The sequence below is a fragment of the Typopeltis vanoorti genome, chromosome 20 (genome assembly GCF_054136105.1).
Source record: "Typopeltis vanoorti isolate ZY-2024b chromosome 20, IOZ_Tvanoo_1.0, whole genome shotgun sequence".
In the NCBI taxonomy this organism is placed as follows: Eukaryota; Metazoa; Arthropoda; class Arachnida; order Uropygi; family Thelyphonidae; genus Typopeltis; species Typopeltis vanoorti.
Genome location: NC_143568.1, coordinates 30,775,303 through 30,799,701, shown reverse-complemented (window position 1 = coordinate 30,799,701; position 24,399 = coordinate 30,775,303). Strand labels below are relative to the sequence as shown.

The following is a 24,399-nucleotide window of genomic DNA, read 5'->3' as shown; positions in this document are numbered from 1 at the left end:
CACATCCATTCCTTCTATATAGCCTACGCATCGAGTCGTTTGCCATCATAGCTCTTCTTTTTAATTCATTTTTATCATAGCAAGGTAAAATACTAACGATTTTCACTTTCTCACTCTTCACTCTCACCTCTTCTAGCAACCCTTTCATGTCCTCTCTGTTACTGAACTTATCGCCAGTTAAATGTTTCGTACCAACTACAACTACAATTTTGTTTTCTTTTCTTTTCTGCTTTTGAATTACTTGCGTTATATTTTTGATTTTTGCTCCAGGAAAATTTGATGTTATAACTCTCTCATCTATAGCATGTTTTATTATAGAGTCACCATACCAAATAATTTCTTTCTTTTTACTAACAACGTCACTTACCTGATTTTTGTTTTTTCCTGACTTACCTGTTTCCTTGCTTTATTCTTTCTTATTTTCCTGTTCATTTTTCTTTTTCTCCCTATGGTCATTTAAACATCTCTCAACTTTTGCAATTCCTGTGTTGTCTCTCTGATGATCTTCTTCAACTTCGCTATTTTGTTGGTTAATTCATTTTTGTTAACCTCCTCCATGTGCACAATAACCTCGTTGGTAGGGCTAACCTTCTTGTTCTTGCTTGCAGTGCTTTTTTAGCATTACCTTTCTTGCTCTTTTTTGGCACCATTTTAAACGTATACTAAATATTAAAATATCTTAATAAAAATATATGATAAAATATTAAATACACTAAAATCTACACTAGTATACTACAAAACACTAATTATCTAAGGGAAACACAATAAAAACAGACAAAAATCACCAACTTTACAGAGACACTAAATTCGCCGACCAACCACTATGCATCCTTGAACCAAAAAACGATGAGTGATATAAATGATCTGAAGAATGTTGAAGTATTGTAATAAAAGAGAAATAGCATACTTATGTGGATTCTTTTACAGGACAAAGCATGAATGAATTGGAGAAACACTTGGTTGATTTTTTTAAACATTATACTAATTTTGTAGGTTTCATTGTCACTGTATGAACAGTGTGGGAATCATGTAAGGGAAGGTTGGGACACATGGTTGATAATACCGAATTATCTCCAGCTGAATGAAATAGAATGGCATTATACAGCATTGACCAAAAAGTTCATTACAAACAATCCTGCTGTCTGTCATTAGGGAACTGTGTGTGTGTGGTTCTAGCTATCTGAACAAATATTAAAAATTGGTATACAACTAGATACTACTGGAGTTCTATAGATTCTGAATGAACATTTGATAGTGGGACTATCAGACATATATTCAGAAGTTAATGACTGGTCTGGTTTGTCCTCCAATGTCATTAGCTCTGTACCTGGATGTAAACTTTTTAAATGCATTTCTTTCTCTGAGATACATTGAAGACACAGCTGCGGATAATTTTTTTACTTGGTTATAATGTATATTATACGTGACAAGAAATATTGTTTTAATCCTGTACCCAAGCTTAAATATTAGTGTGATATAACTTCCTGACTAGTCTACTTGTATTAGAGGCTGTTGACTTCATTTGCCTTAATATCCCACTGATGAGACCTCAGCAAAGGTCAAAACCTCCCTGGGTAGTTACCCTTCTCATAATGTTTTTGCGTTATGGGATACTAAAGCAATTGATGCAAAACCAACAGCCTCTATATACAAGTAGACTAGTCATGAAGTTACTTCATACTTATGTTTACTTTTGGGTATTGGATTAAAATAAGAATATATAATTTTGTCATGTAACATATTGAAGACTCAGTATTTCAGAGTTGGAGATTGATTTAAGATGAAATAGTTTTCTGTATCAGCAGAACATGTTTTTTGCAAACTTCTTAGTTGAGCTTTGGCACATTACTGATACTTGAGGAAAATGATGAATGCATAATGGCTTAACATGCCATATCATGTCTCGTTGCTATATAATTTATATAAATATTTTTCATTTGGTGCATTCATTTCATTTTATATATTATCATCAACAGTTCCACATCACCATCTAACACAGTGCCATAATATATGCCTTGCATTTTCCACATTCTCCAGAAATGCATCCTACTTTCCTTTCTTCTCACCAAGTGAAAAAAAAAGTATCTTTTGCAGGAAGTATCTTCATAATGAGAGCAGTTGACTCCATTACATGTTGCCTTAGGTATTTCATAAAGTCAGTTATGATATCTTGGCATACCAAAATATAATATTCTCTTTCACTGAAAAAGCTTTCTACAGATTTGTTGTATTAACTGGAAAAATATACTACAAATCCAGAGAAAAAATTGGAAGGTGAGTTACCTCCACCTTCCATGTGGGCCAACCTTCCACTAATAGGAAATAAAGGCTTCGATGTAGTAATTCTGTAATATCTAGTTCATCCTTGAATATGCATTGCATATTCAAAGACATTTATCAGTTTGCTTCCTGACCCTCCCCCTTTAAAAAAATTGCCCTGACTTCTAGTGAAGTCAACTGCTCCCATTATGCAAATGTCTGGTCATGAAGATACTCATAGTCAAATTTTTTAGCTTATAATGGTAAACTGTGGCAATGAAAACAATATTGTAATTTCTTGTTAGTTATAATATTCTGCCAAGCACAGTAGGAAAATTTATTATACTAGCTCAAATCCAGCATATGTTAAAAATATGGTAAATCATTATTGTACTACTTTTATACAAGAAATAACTTCTGCTATTGAGTTAGCTTTATCTCCATGGTCTAACATCCACTGATGAAACCGCAGTAAAAATTGAAACTGGTCTGGGAAAGAGACCCTTTCCATAATGTAAAACTATTATATCCATACACTTATCCTAGGATGTATGTTCTCATTATACAAGTAGTCAATCTTGAAGGTACTTCATGCACAATTTTTTTTAGTTATGTTACAGTGATGTTTGGATAAAAGAATTATATAATTTCTTATATATATATATATATATATATATATAATAAACTGTTTATTATATATATATATAATAAACAGTGTAATATCTAAGATATTTTTGTAATACTGATCATGGAAGTATGTGTATATAGTTTACATAATGTAAATAAAATACAATAAAATAAAATAAAAGACAGTAAAACATTTTAGAAGTTTTGGTAATGTCAGGATATTGTATTGAGATCACAAAACTCTTTGAAATTTTGATACATGAATCATCATCCTAAGCTTTTCTTTTGTGAGATTTTATTTTTAAATCATAATTCCATTGCAGAATTTTTGTCTCCATGATAATTTTTAATATTCATTTTCAGATTTCTACTTATCCTTTTCCTGAGCATCGAAGCACTGCCTTAGCTACCCAAGCAGGAATGTTATATGTTATGTTATATTTTAGTCCTGATATGTTAATTAATCATCAAGCAAAAATGAGAGAGATTGTTGACAAGTTTTTTCCAGATAATTGGGTAAATAACAGTGATGATTTATTTAAATTTCAAATTCTGTGATATGTTTTAATTTTTTTATAATTTATTAGTGCAGTTCTATGTAATTATCTAAATCACATTTTATATCATAGTAGTTTACAAAGAAAATGTATATTTTATAGACAAGCATAATTAGTATAATGTATATTCCAGTAAAGCTAGAACACCAGAGAAAGGAATTTGGTATTGGAGAGGAGTAAGAACATCTCATTGAAAAGTATGGAATCAGCAATCAATGCAAAAAATCTCAATCACTTACGTTTTGCAGATGACATTGTTCTTTTAGCAAAAAAAAAATAAAGAAGCTCGGGAAATGCTAAATGACAATAGAAAAAAGCGGGGGGGATGTTTAATGATTAATCTAATTAGTTAGATTAACAGGCAATCGTATCAAAATTGTAGAGGATTATATTTGCCATGGTCAGTTAGTATGTTTTAAGGAAAAATAAGATAAAGAGCCAAAGGCTTCATTTCGGCGATGCAAAATTATATAAATTAAGTGGATATTAAATCCAACATCATTTCAAAACCAAATACAGAAATTATAAAAGCTTCATGCAAAAATTGACCAGAGTCTTGTGTGGAATACACCACCACCACCACCACCATACTACAGGTTGCCCTAGCCTAACCTAATAGGAAAAGCACGAGCACTAAAAGCGCCCATATATTGCCTTCTAATGGTCCATTTTGATAGGTTTCACTAGTCTGACAGCTGTTTCACACTCATTGGTTTCTTCAGAGAATAGGCAGAAACCTAAGAGAGCAAAATCTCTCAGTACTAGGGAACTTGAAGCATTGGAGAGGTGTATTTTCTGTAAGCGAACTCTCGGTTGGTGCATAAAGTATTTACTAAAATAAAGAGCCAAAGGCTTCATTTTGACGATGTAAAATTATTTAAATTAAGTGGATATTATATCCAACATCATTTCAAAGCCGAATACAGAAACTATAAAAGTTTCGCATGAAAATTGACCAGAGAGAGCTTGCGGGAATAATACACCGCCGCCATACTATGAGTTGCCCTAGCCAAACCTAATAGGAAAAGCACGAACCCTAAAAGCACCTGTATATTGCCTTCTATTGGTCCATTTTGATAGGTTTCATAATTTGACAGCTGTTTCAAACTCATTGGTTTTGATGTTGGATTTAATATCCAGTTTATTTATATGCTTTTGCATTGCCGAAATGAAGCCTTTGGCTCTTTATTTTAGTAAATACTTCATGCACTGACCAAGAGTTTGCTTACGGAAAATACACCTCTCCGATGCCTTTGCTCTCTTAGGTTTCTGCCTAGTCTCTGATGAAAACCAATGATGAAAACCACTTTTAGCGTTTGTGCTTTTCCTATTAGGTTTGGCTAGGGCAACTTGTAGTATGGTGGTGGTGTATTCCCACAATCTCTCTCTGGTCAATTTTCGCATGAAACTTTTATAGTTTCTTATTCGGCTTTGAAATGATGTTGGATTTAATATCCACTTAATTTATATAATAAAATAAAGAAAAAAGAAAGAAAAAAAGAAATAAGATGAAAAAAATAAAGAAAATAATAAGATAAATAAAATAAAAGAATGAAACTTTTATAGTTTCTGTATTCGGCTCTGAAATGATGTTGGATTTAATATCTGCTTAATTTATATAATAAGATAAAGAAATTAGGAGAATCAAGGAAACAAAGCATTATAGCTGTACAAAGATTATCTGTAAGGAGATTTACCTGCAAGGCTAAAAAAGAAAGCTCTTTAATATATGCCTTATTTCAGTGTTTACCTATGGAAGTGAGACATGGGCAACAATTAAAAAACAGGAAGACAGGTTGCTTGTGGCACCAAACATCTACAAGCAGCCTGTGGAGAGATGAATTCTCCACATAACAAAAAGGGATAGAATAAGAAATACTGGAATTAGAGAGATGACTGGAGTAGAAGATATTGCGAAGTGTTGTAAAGCGTGTAAATAGAGATGGGCTGGCCATATTATTAGACTGCCAGACCAAAAGTACAAAGTTAAGCACTGAGTGGATACCAAGAGAAGGAAAGGTCACCAGAGAACAAGATGGAAGGATGATCTACAAAGATTTGATATGAAATGGTAGACATTGACTGAAGACAGACAAAACTGGAAAGTTAAGATGGAGGCATATATCCAGCAGTGGGTGGAAAGAGGCTAAAGAAGAAAAAGAATATTCCAAAAACCTAATATGTTGGTTGTAAATGCTGACGTGTTTTTTTTTTTTTTTTCTGAGTTAGTTAAATAATTGAGAAAGGTATTCCTTCAAAGGAAGATAAATTTACATACCAAAAGAGAAGTGACACTTAAAATATGTTCAGTATAAAATTGCATATATTTCAATATAGGAGAATAAAAATTAGTACAGAGACTAATTTCAGAGTACAGTATAAAAATGATTTCAAATAGTCGCAGAAGTGTTTGTTTTACATAGCATTTTTGTGATTGATGTTAATCTTTATCATAGCAGTTTAATACAGATCCATTTTTTGTTTATGCATTATAGCCAATTAATTATTTTGTTTTTTAACATAAAATTTTATATAATTTAAAATCCAAAATTTTGCAGTTTAAAATCCAAAATTCTATATACAGGAGCATTATTATTTTTGTATCTTTTCAGATTGTTTTGTCTCTCAATTACCTGGCATTTATTAAAGCTTCAAAATACCAAATTTCAATAATATCTGTACAGCCAGAGTATGAAGTAATGATATTCACATAGATAGACTAGAAGAAAAGTTAATAAATGTACGTGCATTGTGATATGATATTCACATAGATAGACTATTTGGCATGGAAAAGGAGTGTGCAAACCTAAACAAATATAAATGTACATGCATTGTTAAATGATATTCACATAGATAGACTATTTGGCATGGAAAAGGAGTGCGCAAACCTAAACAAATATATTGAAAAGTTTATATTCTATTACTTTTCAGTGGTAGAACATCTTTTGATATCCAGTATGTGCACAATGAGAAATTCTGGTTTGAACTAATGAGCATATTTCCTTTGAATCTGTCTTTTACCTCAAGTAAATAATTAAATAAAATAAATATTTAGCAAATATCATCTAACAAAAGTCTTTTGTGAATTTGATTCATTTATAAAATTGAAATTTTTATCAGCTTTATCATCTGATTAACATTTGAGTCTCAATGTCCTGTCATGACCAAGTAACTTCGGCTCTGTAGAAACCTAATTAATGCTGTGATGGGACAGTTAATCTTGTCTACAGAGTCTGCTATGCTGATAACTGCATGTGTTCTTCCACTGAATCTTTTGCCTTTCTCAGTCTGTTTTATATTTTGTGAAAATTAATTTTGATGCAGTATACCAGCACAGCATTGTACTGGAGATTAAAAAGAGATCATCTTTTAATGATGATTTTGTTGGAACTTTTGGATCCTTGTACTTTTGTGGGAAATTATTTTATGAGTGAGAGAGAGAGAGAGAGAGAGATCAAAATGTTCAAAATGAGGCCCATCGAACTTTTAGATCCCCTGTTATGTATGCCATGCAACTTCAGGTTCCTCCATGTGTCCTTGCATTCAAATTACAGAAATACTGTATTGACTTTAAAATTTCTGTATCTGTCTGTACATAGGACATATGTGCTATAGATTTTGAATCACATGTGTAGAGTTGATATAGATTAAAGATATGAAATCCCAATTTGAATATAGCTATGGGATTAGTGAGATATCAGTCTGTGTTAAGAGAACGTACAAGAGAATTGGTAGTACCAGGCTGTTTAATTTAAGCCACAGCTCTGTAAGGTCCCAAGGGAGTGGAAAGGGAACAAAATAGTTCTGTTATATAAAGAAGCATCATGAAAGAGGTGACAAATTATGGAGAGAGTAGTATCTCGGGGGGGGGAATAATAGTAGTTAAGATATTGGAAAAGTTGTTTAGAAGCTGAATTTAGGAACGAGGAGGGCAGTACTGCTTTTTGAAAGGTAGATCTTGCCTTTGTAATTTACTCACTTTCTATATAAAATGAAAGTTCAGTTGTATGAAAAAATATGACTATACCATTATACTACTGAACCTGGCAAATGCATTTGACAGGATACTGCTCTAGCCTTATTTATGTAAATTGGAACAGATGGGATTGAATGTGAAGCTGATGACAAGGATAAGAACATGGATGATCTTTTTTTAAATATTAACTCCATGCACAAGAAGTCACACAAACAATGATGCCATGTGTGTGTACAACTGGTTAAGGAAAGAAGGAATTTAAATTTCTTGAAAAGTTCTGATTGCATTCATTGTGGGGAAGACTATAAAGAATAGAAGTGGATGAATTTAGGATGAGAAGTTGGTTTGATAAGTTTGGAGTTGAACTGTGTATGGGTGTTGATAAGTGACTGTTTGTGTTCTTATGTGATTAGAGGAAAGTGGAGGAATAGTAGTGGCTAGTTTGGTGGAGCAGTGCCCATGAAAGTACCTATAAAAAGGTGTAATGGAAATGTACCTATGAGAAAGTGACTGGAGAATCTGTGAGAGAGGGGACATCTATTTGGTAGATTACCCCCTTTTGTATGCAATCAAGAATTCTTAGGGAAGTTTGGGTGCATCATCATCACAAATAGGAGAACTATGTTCTAAGGTCAGATTTGGGATTTATAGTGCTAGGAGTTGAGCAGAGAAATAGTATTTTTAATGAAAAAGAATACTGAGTTTTTTTGAAGGCTGAAGTGGCTATGGATGTGTTTATGCCAGGATAATCCAGATGCAAAGTTAACTCAAGAAGAGAAATTAATCTAGCAAAATTAATTTTGCTAGTTAGTTAGCAAAATTAAGTGGACATGGCAAAAGATACTTTTTCCTGATTGACAGATGGTGGAGTAGAATCCAGAAGGCAAGTAACCAGTGGTGTGCTGCAGTTCTACTGCTATTTAGTGTCTTCATTACTAATATAGGGAATAATTTGAGGGGGGGGGATATTCTAGTTTGCTGAATGCAAAACAAAAGGAAGGCCATAATAAACCCTTAACATAATAAGGCCTTAACAAATCCCTGACAAAGCTGGGATTTGTTATTCATGGTAGATAGAAAATTGAAGTTCAGAGGGCATATTGCACAAGTCATTAGAATAACTCAAAGGATCATTTGGATATTGGAAAACATACTGACAAGTAGATATGAGGTGATTATTCCTCTATTCCTCTTGATTAGGCTTTGATACTGGCACATCTGGACTGAGAGGAACCAGTGTTGAATGAAGGTAACGTGGAATTCTTTTTATGAGGATAAATTGAAAATTTATAGGCTAAAAAATCTGGTTCAGGTAGAAAAGAAGGAATATCATAATAGCCAGCCTGGCTGGCTGAGTGGTTAGCGTATCTGCTCTCCAGCCAAAAGGCTGCGGGTTCAAATCCCACCGTGGGCATGGATGTTTGTGAATTGTCTTTGGAAATACTAGTGGTGGTGGTGGTGGTCAGCGGTAGATGGCGTTGGTGTAGTTGCGGTGGTGGAGACAGAGTTCAAGAGTAGGTTCCCTCCCTCGATGAGTCTTTGGACTCCCTGGAGGTGTCTAATAATAATAAATAAATAATAATAAAAAAAGAAGTTACTAAAGTGATTGTATAAAATCAGTGTAGAGGAAAATTTTCAATACATGAAGATAGAACTATGGCCATCCCTCAAAGTTGTGTATAAGTGTGGTTAGCAAGGCCATGAAGACTAGATTTTTTTTGCTTGGAGAGTAGGGAATGAATGGAATGGGTTGCCAGAGTTGTTTGAGTTTTCAGCGAACATGAAGCAGAGGTATTGTGTGAATAATGGTTAACCTGTGCCTCCCATAGCGAGTCTTACTCCATAAAGATGCTTGTATAATAATGTGCTCTTTAAGGAAATAGTCTCGTAACTCATAGATGTTCTTTTCTTTTTACATGTTTTCTGCTCCTTTCAGTTATCTAAATAGTTGAAATCATTCATAATGATAGTCCTTGTATCCAGAATGTTAATCTGCCTATTACTCAACTAGTTATTTTGTTCCATAAACCTCTACTTCTACAAGTCAGTTTCAAATCTTTTGTCTGTATTACTCATGCTTTCACTGCCATTTCCATTTCCATTCTCTGCTGTAGGTGGATTATTCAGTTCATCTGCAGTCATTAGCAGTACTCTTTCATCACTTTTTATTCTGGCTTCCCTTAATACAGTGCATTGTATTCATTGCATTGTATTATTCCTGCATCTAAAATTATATCTGGAATATATCAGCACTGTTTTGCTTGCATTGCTGTTTCTGTAGTTAGATTTATTTTTTATTGATATCTTTGTTGCATGATTTAATTTAAAGTATATTTACTTATAGTGTTATGAGTGATATTAGAGAAATGAGGTGATGCAGCTGCACACGTGGCACATGCTGCAAGTGCATAGCAATGTATAGACATTGGTGTAATATATGTATACAGAGGCTGGGAAAACTATGCAAAAGTGAATATCCACATAAATTGGGGTTTCCTGTACTAAAGTTTGATAACTACAAGTCTAAAGAATCTGCAAATGTTTTTTTGATTTCTTATTTAAATGATTAATAATGTTGCATAAATTTTGTTTAAATAATCTCATTTGATAGAATTTCATTATCTATTAATCTAACAAATTTCAAAAATAATTATGGTTGATATATATTATAGGTAATTAGTATATACATGGGAATGACAGTTAATTTAGTTGATGCCTGGGAACCATATAAAGCAGCCAAACAAGCCCTCAGTAACACTTTGGAGTCTTCCAATGTGAAAGAACAGGTATAATGATTTTACTTATGTATGCAATAGACAAAATTTAATTAATATGTTTGTAAAATAATACTAAACTCAGTATACAGTACTGATTTGCTAAAACTTATTCAAAGTCTATTTAATTAAAATTGTTAATTTTGATTGCAAAGAGCTTAGAAAAAGCACACTTTAATGTCAACACCATAATCATTCAAATTAACTTCCCCCACTCCCCATTTTACTGTGAAACTCAATACGATATCAGAATTAAAGCCATTTTAAATGCAAAATAAAGTAATAAATGTATGGCATTTGTGTATTTGCGAGTGCATGCTGTATGTCCTGTACACCTTGCATTCTGTGATTTAAGATGAAAAGAGTTTCTATAAACATAGCAAACAACTGAAACAGAAATACATGTAAATATATATAAATAAATAAAAAATAAAATGAAAAAAAAAACCTTAATCTATCCACAACATTAATGTACTACTTTATTTTTGCAACCATTAGTGGATAGGAATCACATAAAAGAAATGTGATGTAACTTGTGTTTAAATTTACAGGTGATGCATAATTGCTTTTTGGAACACTTTTTATTAGACAAGATAATTATAAAACACCAGTAGATAACCACTGAGAAACCAAACTGTTAACAATGTCATTTTATGACTTCTTATTGACTTGATCATGAATTTTCTTAATCCAGCCTAAAACTTTTATTTTTCTTAGCCCTAATATACATTTAACAGATGTAATGTAAAAAACTGCACAAAGCACACATTCACACAAATTATTTTCTATATATGTACAGTAAAAGCCTCATATCAACAGAATTAAGTTACATGTTTAATAATATCAGAAAAAGAATCATTATCTGTGAATAAGTTTATCTAATTCTTAATCCTCTCAGCATTCTAATGTCAAATTTTCATGAGGAGAATTATAAAAAAAATTTCAGAGTTGTTTAGTATACATGATTATTTTTTATTTGTTTACAATATTGCAAGAGAAGGTTCTTCTAGGAATGAATTTGAATTTTTCAGGTCACTAGAGAGAGAGAGAGAGAGAGAGTAGCTGATATAAAGGAAAAGCTGGTTCTAAACTTAAACAGAGTAGGAAATTAATTCTAGACATATAAAAATGTTTGGGAAAAATTTGTAGAAAGAGCAAAACTAATATTAGTAAATGTTGGATTTCTGTTGCACTATTCAGGACAGGGATTCTCTAGTACTAACAAATGTTCCAACATAAAGTTGTGTATAAATTCACATGGAGAGAACAAACACACAAAAGTTGGTAGGAATGTTGACTGTTTATAACTATTTTTCAAAGAAATTACAATGTAGATTGAATATTAATAAATTTATTAATTTACAATAAATTCAATATTTCTGATATTTTGGCAATGTCAAATTGCCATCATCAAGGAACACACTACAATATATGTACATGCAGGCACACCTCTGGGTAAATGAGGCTGAAGTCTGACAAACAAAGGTGAGCCTAATGTCCTAAATAGTCCCTCTTTTCCATTCCAAGTAGTCTAAAATGGGTGTTCTTGGTTGTTGGGGTGAAGTTCTGAGGATGAATGCCTCCCAAATTTGGGAACTTTCATGCAACTGAATTTGTTGAGGTTTAAGTAGTTTCTTAAAGCTGAAGTAGATTTTAGAAATAGTCTCTCATGTTTATATTTACTGTTATGGAGTAGATTGGCCTTCTTCCAGTGTATCCTGTGATGGATGTCCAAAGCATGATCAGAAAGTCCTGAGTGGCTGTAGTGGTGAAACTATTATATCCAAACAGGCAGGACAGCTAACATGTTTGGATGTAATAGGACAATTAACATCTGCAAGGATTTTGGTGATAAATTGAAAATCTAGGGATTGTGGCTGCTCTTTGGAACTGTAGTTCAGACCCTCAATGATTACACGTGTAAACTTGCCTCTTTATTTAAAAATTGCTCAACCTACCTTTATTTAGACTATGATCTGACCAATACACAGATCAGAACACTTCATAGGTTCCTTAAAAAGGTCACCTCCTGGCCTGTTGAAATTACTAATAAACTAAAACTATACAATTCTAGACCCCCCCCCCAATAGATAGATAGATGGGCTACAAAAAATCCACAAATGCAATATGTCTTTACTCCCAATTCTGGATGAATCAGATTTTACAAAAGCACATGTTCCTGTCTCTTTTGCAGAATACTTCATGCAAGATGTAGTTGGGATCATTGAGGTGGGTTGTGGTCATGGAGGATGCCAATAGGGATTCAATTAGGAAAAGGAAATCAGGTTTTGATGTCTGTAAGTGGTGGTGGTGGCGTTTATCAATGGTGTGTATATTGATGCCCCAAATGTTGGTGAAAGTGTTTTTATTTGAGGAAATTTTTCTGTTATCTTATGGGGAGATGGTTGGCTTTTTTTTTTTTTTTGTGGGAAAATATTCTATAGCCAAATGTTAGTATTTGTATGACTGGGTTTCATGTTAGAATTATTGATTCAGGAAACAAAGAGCAGGGTCATGCAGCTGGGGTATAGGACTAGTGAACTGTTGTCTCAGACAATGCCCCTATATACCACTAACACAGTCTCCTTCCAGGCACAACCTGGCAGAATAACCAGCAGGTCCTACTCTGGGGATGAAACATAGTAGTGCCTGAAGGGAGACTGTGTTCGTAGTATGTAGGGGACATTGTCCGAGGCTACACTCTACACATTTACAAGTCCTACACCCTAGTTGCATATCCCGGTTCTTTGTTTCCTGAAAACATGGCAATACAAAAAAAAAAAAAAAAGAGAAAACTAAAAGTCATGAAATAATTTTGAAATGCATACAGAAGATACATATTATGAAGTTTGCAAAATGTGATGGGTCTTGAGAAATAACTGAAAAATGGAGAAAAGAGCACTACTGTAAAGATATTCAGAGGTGATAAAGGTGACCATAAAAACTAAAGAATATTCTGAATGTTAGAATGTTAGAGCAGTTACTCTGAGTTAAATGAGAACCAGTGAGCAGTGGTAGAAAATATTCAAGAGAGAGAAATGTAATGATGGCCTAATTCGCTGAGTGGCTGTACCTATTCTCTAACCAGCAAGCTGCAGGTTAAGATGTTAAAATTCTTTAACATTGTACACAGACATTCAAAAACAATTCCATGAATTGTTTTTGAATGTCTGTATATGGGAGATGAATTTCATTGCCCAATCTAAGACTACTGCCCTGCTTATTATTAGGCCTGAGTGGCTTGAAAAAGTTTCATGTTTGTTCTCTAGAGCAGGGTTTCCTGAAAATTAAAATTAATATTACCTTTGCTAACCACAATAATATGTACTGTAGGTGGTTGGAAGTTACATTAAAAAAAAAAAAAATAGAGGTACATAACCTGGTGGAAAGCGCAATTCAATCTCTACATAATGAGACCATTATGTAGAGATTGTGATGTACCTCTTGGAGCATTGATCTTTACAGTGTTATGGGCATGTTCAATGGGTGCGGCAGGAGAGATAGCTCAAGAGAGTGATGTATTGAGAAACATCAGAAAGATGAAAGAGAGAATAGCCTCAACTTACATGGAGAGGAGGAGCTGTGGAGGCAATGCAAGTCAGAGGGTTGCAAGAAGGGTCCGGATGACTATTTTTAGAGTGGAGAAGGGTATTACAAGGCAAGTTTACTGAGCAGTGGAAATGCCTTTAAAAGTAAGTAAAAAGTATGTATAAATTAATGCCTAATTAATATTGCATTTTGTAAAATCTTTTTTAATTCTTCCAAACTGGCTTATTCACAGAGACAGTATATTCATTATGTTACTAACACAGTTTTTTTTTTTTGCAAAGTTTTATCTCAGAAGTATGTAAAATGATTTTTACTTATTTAAGTTAAGGGATATTACACCCATATTGTTTCATAGCCGAATAAGAAACTCAAAGAGTTTCATGCCGAATATAGAAACTATATATAAAGTTCAGCGAGTCCAAGCGTAAGCAAATACCTGGATAGTGCACAACACCTGACCCATTTGGTAGTGCAACACTGAGGCAACTCATAGTAAGGGTGGAGCAAGATCCGATCACTATTCTTGGTATTTACCCATAATGTGAAACCCAGCTCCTAGGAGCTGTATTACTGTTCTACATTATGAGAGAAGGTCACTTCCCAGACCAGTTTCAATCTTTATTGAGGTCTCATCAGTGAGTAGGTAGACCTAGTTAATACCAAGTTTATAATTCTGTTCACTACAAACTTGGTATTAACTAGGTAATATACCTAGTTAATACCAAGAAACTATATATAAATATTTGGCATGAAACTCTTTGAGTTTCTTATTCGGCTATGAAACAATATGGGATATAATATCCCTTAACTTAAATAAGTCATGTTTCTTTGGCTCTTCATATAATTAGTGATTTTTACTTATTCCTAAGATTCAAATCTGAAAAAGAAGTGGGGGGGATATTTTATTTTTCCACACAAAGCTGATTTTGATTTATAAATAAATTGTTTTTGTATTAAAATTTATTTACAAGTGCTGAATGTCATGTCCATTATTACCCTTACACATAAGGTTTTCTGAATTTCTGACAAAAATAAAATTAGAAAAAAAACTAGCCTATGAGTATTAAGTTGGGCCATACAGTTACTTGGGCTTTCTGAGTAGTCAGTATTTATTTCTTGCATAAACAACATTTACAGATGTTTCTAATGATTTTTGTGATGAGCTTTACGATTCAATTAGGCACATTGTTTAGCAGTATTCCATAATCATACCAACTTGATTTTTTTGTATTGCAAGAAGAAATAAATTGAAGAATATTCATATAAATATTCTTAATTTAGTAGTGTCAGATTTAATTCAAAAAACATCAGAAATATTACTAATGTCAGCATATGAAATTGTGTTTTAATTTAATGTTATTCAAATAGGTTTAACCTGATCTTCCCCTTCCTACTTTCTCTAGGCTATGAAATATCGAATGAGAGTATCAAAATACATTCCTGAGGTGGAACAGTTGCTCAAAGAAGGTATCTTGGTTGAAGAAATTGTACTAGACAATGTACCCAAGCTACTTAATATTGCTAGAGAGTGTAATTTCACATTACGTTGGATGCTGCTCCATACAGCTGCTCTTTCACCAAGTTAGTGCATTTTAAGACAACATTTTATTTCCATCAGCTTAAAATGAAATTATTAAAGAATCTTTCTTTTTCCTCCTCTTCTATTGCCTGTTAAATAACTTTGTAGTTTTATAATTGCCTATTTTATTTATTAACTAAGTAGTAATTGCAGATGAAATTTATAATTTTAATAATCCTATGTGTATATGTCTGAATTAAGTTTTTATACTTGATGAATGTGTATTGCACATAAAAAACAAATATGCTAACCATTTCACACACACACAGAGAGAGAAAAAACAAAAACAATTTTCTATACATATATAGGTGCTGAAGCTAATAAACGATGCAGACAGTTAAGGGATCAAGTAATAGCAGATAGTAGATATAAACCCCTTCAAGTATTCCAGTTGCTTTTGTATACTGCACAATTTGAATTAAAAATTAAGGAAGTAAGTAAAGTGAATTTTTTATGGTTTATTATTACAGTAGTTTGAGAAATATTCTTTATATGAAAATTCACTTTTATAATTAATTCTATAATTAGTTTTTAATATTAGCTCTGCACACACATGCAAGGTTACAAAATTTACAGCATATCACTTCTTTGGTTTAGTGGTTAATAAGAAAGAAGGAATCTTATTGATGTGTTTTTTGAACAGCTGAAAGATATAGTCTTTGAGGACAACAGTATGAAGATTTTCCAGATGGAACGAATGAGAAGTTTATCTGATGCTGAACTGTGAATGAATATTGACTAGCAGCTGTTTGACTTGGAGAAATGATAGAAGTGAGTTAAAAAAAAAATAGCACCTCTGAAAGTACCTATAGAAAAGCAAATATGTCTCAGTTAATAATCGAAGTGAGTCAGAGAGAGAGAGAGGGAAAATATAAATTATTATTATTATTATTATTATTACCACGGGCTACTCCAGGAGTCCTTAGACTCATCGAGGGAGGCCCTAAACATCATGTTCACGCAGCTGTTCAACATTCTCACAGTATCTATCATACCTTGCCTTGAACTCGCTCACTGTCATAGCACCCACAACAGACTCTGGCAGCTTATTCCACTCATGCTATCCACTTCATTAAAGATAATGAAGTGGATAGCATTAGACATTTTTAAAGAGTTTTGATTCATACACCAAATGTGAGGATAACATTTTCAAGTTGGACAAGTTTGGGATTTGTGGAAAGCTGTCACTGCATTATGCCCATGCTCCCAGAATTTATGGCCTGCCAAAAATACACAAAACAAACATACCACTATGATTGATAGTTGAAGGAATCAACAGTTCCAATTATCACTTCATCAAGAAACTAGCAGCTACACTCAAGGAGTTGGTAGGTCATTCTTCCTCCTATATAAAAAATGCACAACACTTCATAAACAAAATTAAAAACATCACACTCAACAATGAAGATTTATTATAGTCTGCTTTGACTTAACTTCCAATATCATGGCCCTCTTTGTCCATGTACTTTGCTCCTGGTATTTCATATGGCAAAATAATTTCTACCTGCAAAAAAAAGGTACAGTCTGATTTGCACTGTTCCCCCCCCCATAACTATAGGAGATGGGGGGAGAAGAAGACAACGACTTTTAGAAACTAGCTCTAGATTCAGTAAGTCTTAAAGCTGAAAGTGTAGCTCAGATATGTTGACAGTATATTCGCCATCTGGCCTCAGTGTTGCCAAACATTAAATACATTCTTAAGCCACCTAAACAAATGACACAAACGTATCCAATTTACCAGTGAGATTGAAAACAATAACTCTCTTCCATTTCTAGATGTACTTCTGATATATTTCTCCTCAGGCCATCTGTCCTTTACAGTCTACCACAAACCTACACACACACACACACACAGGCCAATACATATACAAAGATTCATACCACAATCCAACGTAAAAACTAGGGGTCATCAGCACCCTCAAACATTGAGCCATAACACTTTGCTCCATTGACCAGGCACTAAAGAAGAAATGAAATTATGAGCCAAACCTTTATAAAAAAAATGGCTACAACAAAAAAAGAAACAGTTCACAACATCCTCAACAATTTTGCCAGGAAAGGTGAAAAAGATTACAAAAATGCCATACTATACATTAGGGGAAATATCAGAAAAAAATAGAATATACTACAGAAATACAATATTAAGACAACTTTCAAATCTTCTGCAAAATTAAAAAGTACACTCAGCTTATCCAAAGATCTCCTTCCTAGGGTTTACAAAATCCAGAGCACCTGCAACTTACCCTACATAGGGAAAACAAGGCACACCATTCCAACAAGAAAAGATGAAGACAAACACCACATTAAATTCCTTCACTATGGTAAAACAGGTCTGTCAGCTCATCACTTCGAACGTGTCACCGAAATAAATAGAAAAGCACCAAATCCCTACACTGCACCAAATCTTGGTTTGAAAGAAAATTCAAGGAAGCTTGTGAGATGCTGATTCATCATCCTGATCCTAACAAGAATGATGGTTAAGTAATTCTAAGAATCTGGAAGCTGACCTATATAAGCATTCAGAACATGATGCCAGAACCCTAACACAAGAAAACCTTAAGACAGCAAGACTGCAAAAGATGCATTTGATGTAGTTCTGCTGTAATTTTTTTTTAGTCATCTATATTATTATACTTATTATGTATAAAAAGTGTTTATGGATTTTATTTTATTTACTTAGTGATTTATTTATTTTTTTGTTTCACCAGAGGTCAGGCTAGCATAGATGATTAACAAAGCATTTAGATTTAGCTTACTTTTGTGTAGTGTCATGTAGCTAATGTCTTGTTCATATGTATGTTTTCCTGATGATGATCTTGATATAGAGGCTGAAACGTCAAGTGCTATTTTACTACTTATAAGTAAAGTAATTGTTCTAACACAGGTGTTTTTGTCTCCATAAATTCTGCAATATGAATTCATGATTTCTGGTCTTCATTTTCGTGATTGTAACAGTTTTGTGTAATCCTATCTGTGAGTAGTATAATTCAAAGAACGAATTTTTAAAATAGCACATTATCTGATCCTACATGTAAATATCTGTTTAATGTACTTAATATCTTAGTCATAGCATTATTTTTCATTCAAAAGAATGAAAAATGAAATATCTTAAATAAGCAACAAAACATTATGAATACAAACTTGAATATAAAAAAAGTAAAAACCTCAAACCTTAAGTATGTATTTTAATACAGGTGTTCAATTGATTGATAAGATTGAGCCCAGTCATGTCTACTTTCTAGTTACTTGAGGTGACTAGAAGTATTCCCTGCTTTGAATACTTCTAGTCATTTTAAGCAGGGTTTTCAGATTATCTGACCTGTTATCTGACATATATTTATAAAACATTACAATACATCCAACATTGCACTTTGAAACAGCTGAAAAGCAAGCAGAGTGACCAGTGACTTCCAGTTCTGTGCTTGAAGAAAATCTCTGCTGCAAAATGTGATATTGTATGATTTTTAATCAAGATTAATTTAAAATTGCAAATGGTTCTTTGACTTCAGAAAATACAAATTATGGCACTGAGTTGCACTCTTTTTTTTTTTTCATTGTGTATGCTCTTCAATTCATTATCAGAAAATTCTCTGAATTCACAGTTCTTTATCAAAATGAGGAATTTAACTTGTCTTATGCATATAATTACTTGAATGACATTCTTAAAATTTCATTAGGAAAGAATGCAAATTGACAGGTGACGAGCATTAAATTCAGTTCACAACAAAGCATTCAGAACAGATATCATTAAAGCTTCTGTCCTCTAAACCTTTTGTTTTTCAATTGACTTTAAGAGGCAAACATCCTCTGCAGTCAGTTCAGTCTAATAAATCCTAATGACTATACATGTATTTCGACTTGTGTTGGTTATACATATTACTAGACTTTAATGGCCTATAACAATGCAGCATATAAAAGCAAATATTTTTATTACCAGTGTTTAGCCTATAGTGACCAGAGAATTCCGAAGGTTCGAACAATCATAATATAATCACAATTCTACTTGCAAATCAAAAAAAATTTCAGTTAACATTCTGTAATAGTAATTTTTTTATAGTAGTTATTTTTTACAAATTTGCGGTAGGAATTGAAAATAACCACTGCTTATTCTTTCTAGGTACATCAGTCACCATATTAACTGATACCTAAATATTACTATGTTTATGCTAATGATGCTATACTTCAAAAATAACCAATTTTAAATAGTTTCTCTAGTAATGGATACAATTCTACTTATTATTTAAATCCCCTCTTTATTAATTGCAAGCATACTAACAGGGAACATTTAGACTACACCAAAATAGTAGCAGTTCTTAACATTAAAGGAATTTCTGAAATAATCAAAAACATGCTCAAAAATAGCAACTACAAAACTACCTCCGAACCAATATTTAAGCCAGCTTCTCTTATCTGCTTCCTAGATGCATTCCATCCATTGCTAGTACTAGACGTATATACATGCTACACTACCAATGTAAACTTATCTATTCTGGATAGTTTGCTAGATTTGTAGCTGAACTAAAAGAAGAAAAGACTACCGAAATTATATATTTATGAAACAATATAGAAAAAGTTTACTAGCAGACCATGTATTGGACACCTTTCATACAGAAAAATCACTAGCTTAAAAAGATGATACTTCAAAAGTGAAAGACTATTCTAGGAATTAGCACAACATTTCACATTTAAATAAATTTATTTGTAAGAACCACAAAGATTTGGAAAAGTGTCATCCTGTTCTATAAATAAATATGAATAACTGGTTTCCAGTTATTGTTCACAGTTCTTTATCAAAATGAGGAATTCAACTTGTGTTATGCATATAATTACTTGAATGACATTCAAGTAATCGAATGCATAATTGCTTGAATGACATTCTTAAAATTTCATTACGAATACAATGCAAATTGGCAGGTGATGAGCATTAAATTCAGTTCACAACAAAGCATTCAGAACAGTCTAGTTCTGAAGACTACTAGAATGGACCAATCTAGTATTGTGGACCACGTGAATAATTTATTAATGTATGTGGAGAAATTAGTTAATAGCAGTTTACAGAGAGAGAGAGAGAGGAAACATTCTTTATAGTTTAAAAATGAATGTAGCTAAACAAAAGAGCTATGGGAAGCATACTAAAGATAAATATCAGAATCACAGTGGTAAAGTAAGCCAAGTGCTATAGCAAGTCACTTACTAGTATTACAAGAATCAGTTTAGAGCAACATTTGGCTGTCATCAGTTTTAAGTGTAATATTACCAATTTAATTGAGATATTCATTAGTAAACAGTGCGATATATGCTTTAAAATCCAGTTAATGAAAAAATATGGTACTTAGAAAAATAGCAAAACCAAAAGGTATCCAATAAGTGTTGTTTTTCCTTTATCTCATTTTCATTTTCCCTCTCTCTCCAGACACTTATGCAGATTGCATCATTCAGTTGATTTCATACAGATTTCAAATATAGTTCTTTCTTACATTACATAAAGTCCTCTGAGAAATTCCACGTAAATCAGATTAAAATGAATTTGAGTTCTTTCTTTACAAACATCTACAAGTTTTGTTTTTACTGATTTTGACGCAATTTGGAATATACTTCATCCTGACATTATATAAGCCTCCTGAGAAATTCAACCTAATCAGACCAAATGAAATTAAACCAAACAAAAAGGGGAATTTCCCTTCACAGGAACATCTACAAGTTACATTGTTCTGATCTTGGCCAAACCTAGAATATAGTTGTTTCTTATGTTATTTGTCTCCTTAGAATTTCATTTCAGGCATATTGGGCAATAGTGAAGGAGTGCTGCTTCCTTCAGGAATATATCTACAGGTTGCATCATTCAACAGAACTATCAGAAGTCCATTTGTAAATTAACATTTAGAGTTGTAGATGTTGGTATTCTAAAAGTTTTGTTGATTTTGTAGTGTAGGGTTTGTCATTAAGAAAGAGCAAAGCTGTGCGAGTTTATTTATCACCTTAGTTGTTAATATTGAAGGAAAAGAGTAGGTAAAAGAACAGAATTCCATCGTGCACAATCTCTAACCAGAGAGAAAGCTGTAAACCCAGTTTTTCAAAAGTTAGAAGACTGACCATATGATAAGAACTTACTTAATAGATCTTTGTGTCAGACATGTTTAAATACTAAGGAAACAACTGAAATTCCCCAAACTTTTCAACATTCAAAAGTTGGTGACAGTGCATTGGTAATCACCATTAAATTATGAAATAACGTTATTCATTAAGATTGAGACATTTCTTGGTAGCATAGTAATTGACTGCTGATGGTTTTTTCCTTTACTTTTAAAAAGAATTGAAGCCTGAGAAAATGGATGGTAAAGATTTCTTATCATGGTTAGGAATAGGTAAAATATTGACTAATTTTACCTATAGAATAATAATCAATGCACAGACCTTCAGAACAGTTGGCGAATGCTATCAGAACCAGGAGACTTTCTAATATCTGATTTGTACAAGATTCTTTTTTCTCTCTCTCTTTTTTTTTTTTTGAAAAAAAAAAGGGAAAAAAAAGACACCGTTAAGTGTTTCATGTTTTGAATAGTAGGAAGACTTACGAGATCAGTGCATGACTCTTGGAGGAAAAGTAAGAATCCAAGAAAATCGCTTTTCTATGAGCATTGATGCAATAAGTCATCCAAGTGCAATGGATGTGAAGTAAGGTTGAACAAATATTGTGACTAGTAGCTTTAGATTTTTTTTAAAAAAACATGACTTCCATTTTCATATAATGCAAGTTTCCAGTTTTTGGAATCAGTTTTGAATGTATGGATAATTTACTTGCAGCTATTTTAAACTTTCATATAAACACAAATTATGGAGATTTTGATTAAAGTCAGTTTACAATAGTGATTGATTTTTATAATTAGTTATTAAATTGTTATCATTGTTTTAATGATTTACTTCCTGCCAGTTCTACAATATGAAATAATATTATTTATTAAGCATTTAAACTATCATCTGTTTTCATTAACAACAAAATTATACTGATCTGATTACATGTAGAATCAATTATTTTCAGCACATGAATAGATTTTTAATGCATAAGGTTACATTTTCATAGTGTGTGTATCTAGTGCTTTTATTTTAAGTTTGTGTCTTCTAGATGTTTAAGCAGCTTTTAGCAGAAAAACTTGAGAAATGGAAGAAATACCAGAAGGAAGGATCTGAAAGAATGACTGAATTAACAGAAGTATTTTCTGGTACCAAGCCTCTTACTCGTGTTGAAAAAAATGGTGTGTTGGATTTGTTTAGTGTATGATAGTATTTAGTTTAAAGGATGTAATTCTTTAAATATTATTTTATTTGGCATTAAAAAAAATTTTTGTTTTCATTTGCATTTTAGCCTAGCATGGTTAAATAGTAAACGTTTGTGTAGAAGGGTTATTCACAACTTGTTCTTTGTATATTAAGAGCACCACAGATTACCTGAAGTATCTTTTCTAAAACATGTTTCTTAAAAAACATATATTTTCTTGTGATATCAGTAGCTGTCTTTGATAAGTTTTCATTTTTAATGAAGTCTCACTGGTAGTAAGTCAAATCCATCACTGTATGTGCTAATTCAATGACAGAATTCATTTTTTCATTTTCTGAATTAGTGATGGTTATGGAAAGCTCCCCCTCCCCCAGTTGAGGAGTATATTATGCTTAACAAGAAATTAGAATCCAGTTTTCATCCATGTTTTATCCTTTTAAGAGTATCAACTTTACCACATATTGCCCATGTATCTTAATATAAAATGCAGTTCATATAATCTTGCATTATAGGGAGAGTTATTTCCTTGAATAGTTTTGATCTCTACAGAGATCATGTCATCAGGAAGCTAGGCCTGTGAACATACTGTAAGACTTCTCAAGTCCTCTCTCTTACTCTCTTGCGCATGTACACACACACATACACACATGCAAAAGCATCAGGAGACTTCACTGCAAACTGCTATTGTTTATTAAGGCAAAATATGGAATAATAAAACAAAAACATAGCACTTGGTCTCTCTCTCTTTCTTCATAATAAAATGGTACTCTTGTTTGACTAAGGTGAATGTGATGCATTGCTTAGTGCTTCCAGTTTTCTTGACAGAGATAGGTTCTGCTTGCTGGCATGTAGCAGAGTAGAGTTTATGTTGTATTGTCAATATTGAAATATTGACAATACAACATCCATGTCTCAGTGGCAAGATAATTGCTTCACTTTTCCAGACATTCTGTTCTGTCCTTAAGTCCATTGTAATAGTGAGAGAGACACTGGGAGGAAATAGAAATTGGCAATTGTATCTTGTAAGCAACAAAAGTACATGAGTTAAAATGAACAAAAATATCTGTACACTCCTTTATAGTAGTGGACATGGCTATATATATCACAGTCATGACTCACGCAGATATAAAAGAAAGTACACAGTCTTCATAGACAAACATTAACAGTTAAATAGGCCATACTCTGGAACTTTCAGAGTGGCACAATCATAGGATACCACCTTTGCAACAACTCAGTTCAGAAAATTTCTGCCCTGTTGCAACTGCCCCGATCAGCTGTAAGTGAGTTATTGTGAAGTAGAAGCACCTAGAAGAAACAGCACAACTGTCACCTGGTAAGCCACATAAAATCACAGAGCAAGATCACTGAGTGTTGAAACCCATGGCATGAAAAAATTGCCTTTCCTTGGTGGAAACACTAACTATCAAATTCTGAAATACCTTTACAAGCAAGTCCAGTACCACAACTGTTTGTTGGGAACTGAAAACATGGGATTCCATTGTTGTTCAGCCATGTACAAATCATGGAAGTGCCAAGCATTGGGTAGAGTGGTGTAAAGCTTGCTTCCTTTGAACTCTTTTGAACTCTGGAAACATGTTTGCTGGAGCAACTAATCATGCTTCACCATCTGGCAGTCCAACTTACAACAAGTTTGGATTGGCAGGTGTTGGAAGAACACTACTTGCTCAAATGTGTTGCAACAACTGTTAAGTTTGGTGGAGGAAGCATCATGATCTAGGGATGTTTTTAATGGTTTGAGCTGAGTCTCCTAGTTTCATTGATGGATGAATCATAACACTGGC

General features: G+C 32.9%; 1 protein-coding gene across 1 annotated transcript in view; it reads left to right on the top strand.

Moving 5' to 3' along the window:
* The window catches only part of Strump (WASH complex subunit strump), a 292,034-nt gene that overhangs the window by 92,948 nt on the left and 174,687 nt on the right, over positions 1–24,399 (top strand). Inside the window, exons 8-12 of the mRNA XM_090410831.1 lie at positions 3,250–3,402; positions 10,092–10,205; positions 15,146–15,323; positions 15,630–15,754; positions 22,445–22,574. Coding sequence (XP_090266957.1) covers positions 3,250–3,402; positions 10,092–10,205; positions 15,146–15,323; positions 15,630–15,754; positions 22,445–22,574 — 700 coding nt within the window. The remainder of the gene's footprint in view (positions 1–3,249; positions 3,403–10,091; positions 10,206–15,145; positions 15,324–15,629; positions 15,755–22,444; positions 22,575–24,399) is intronic.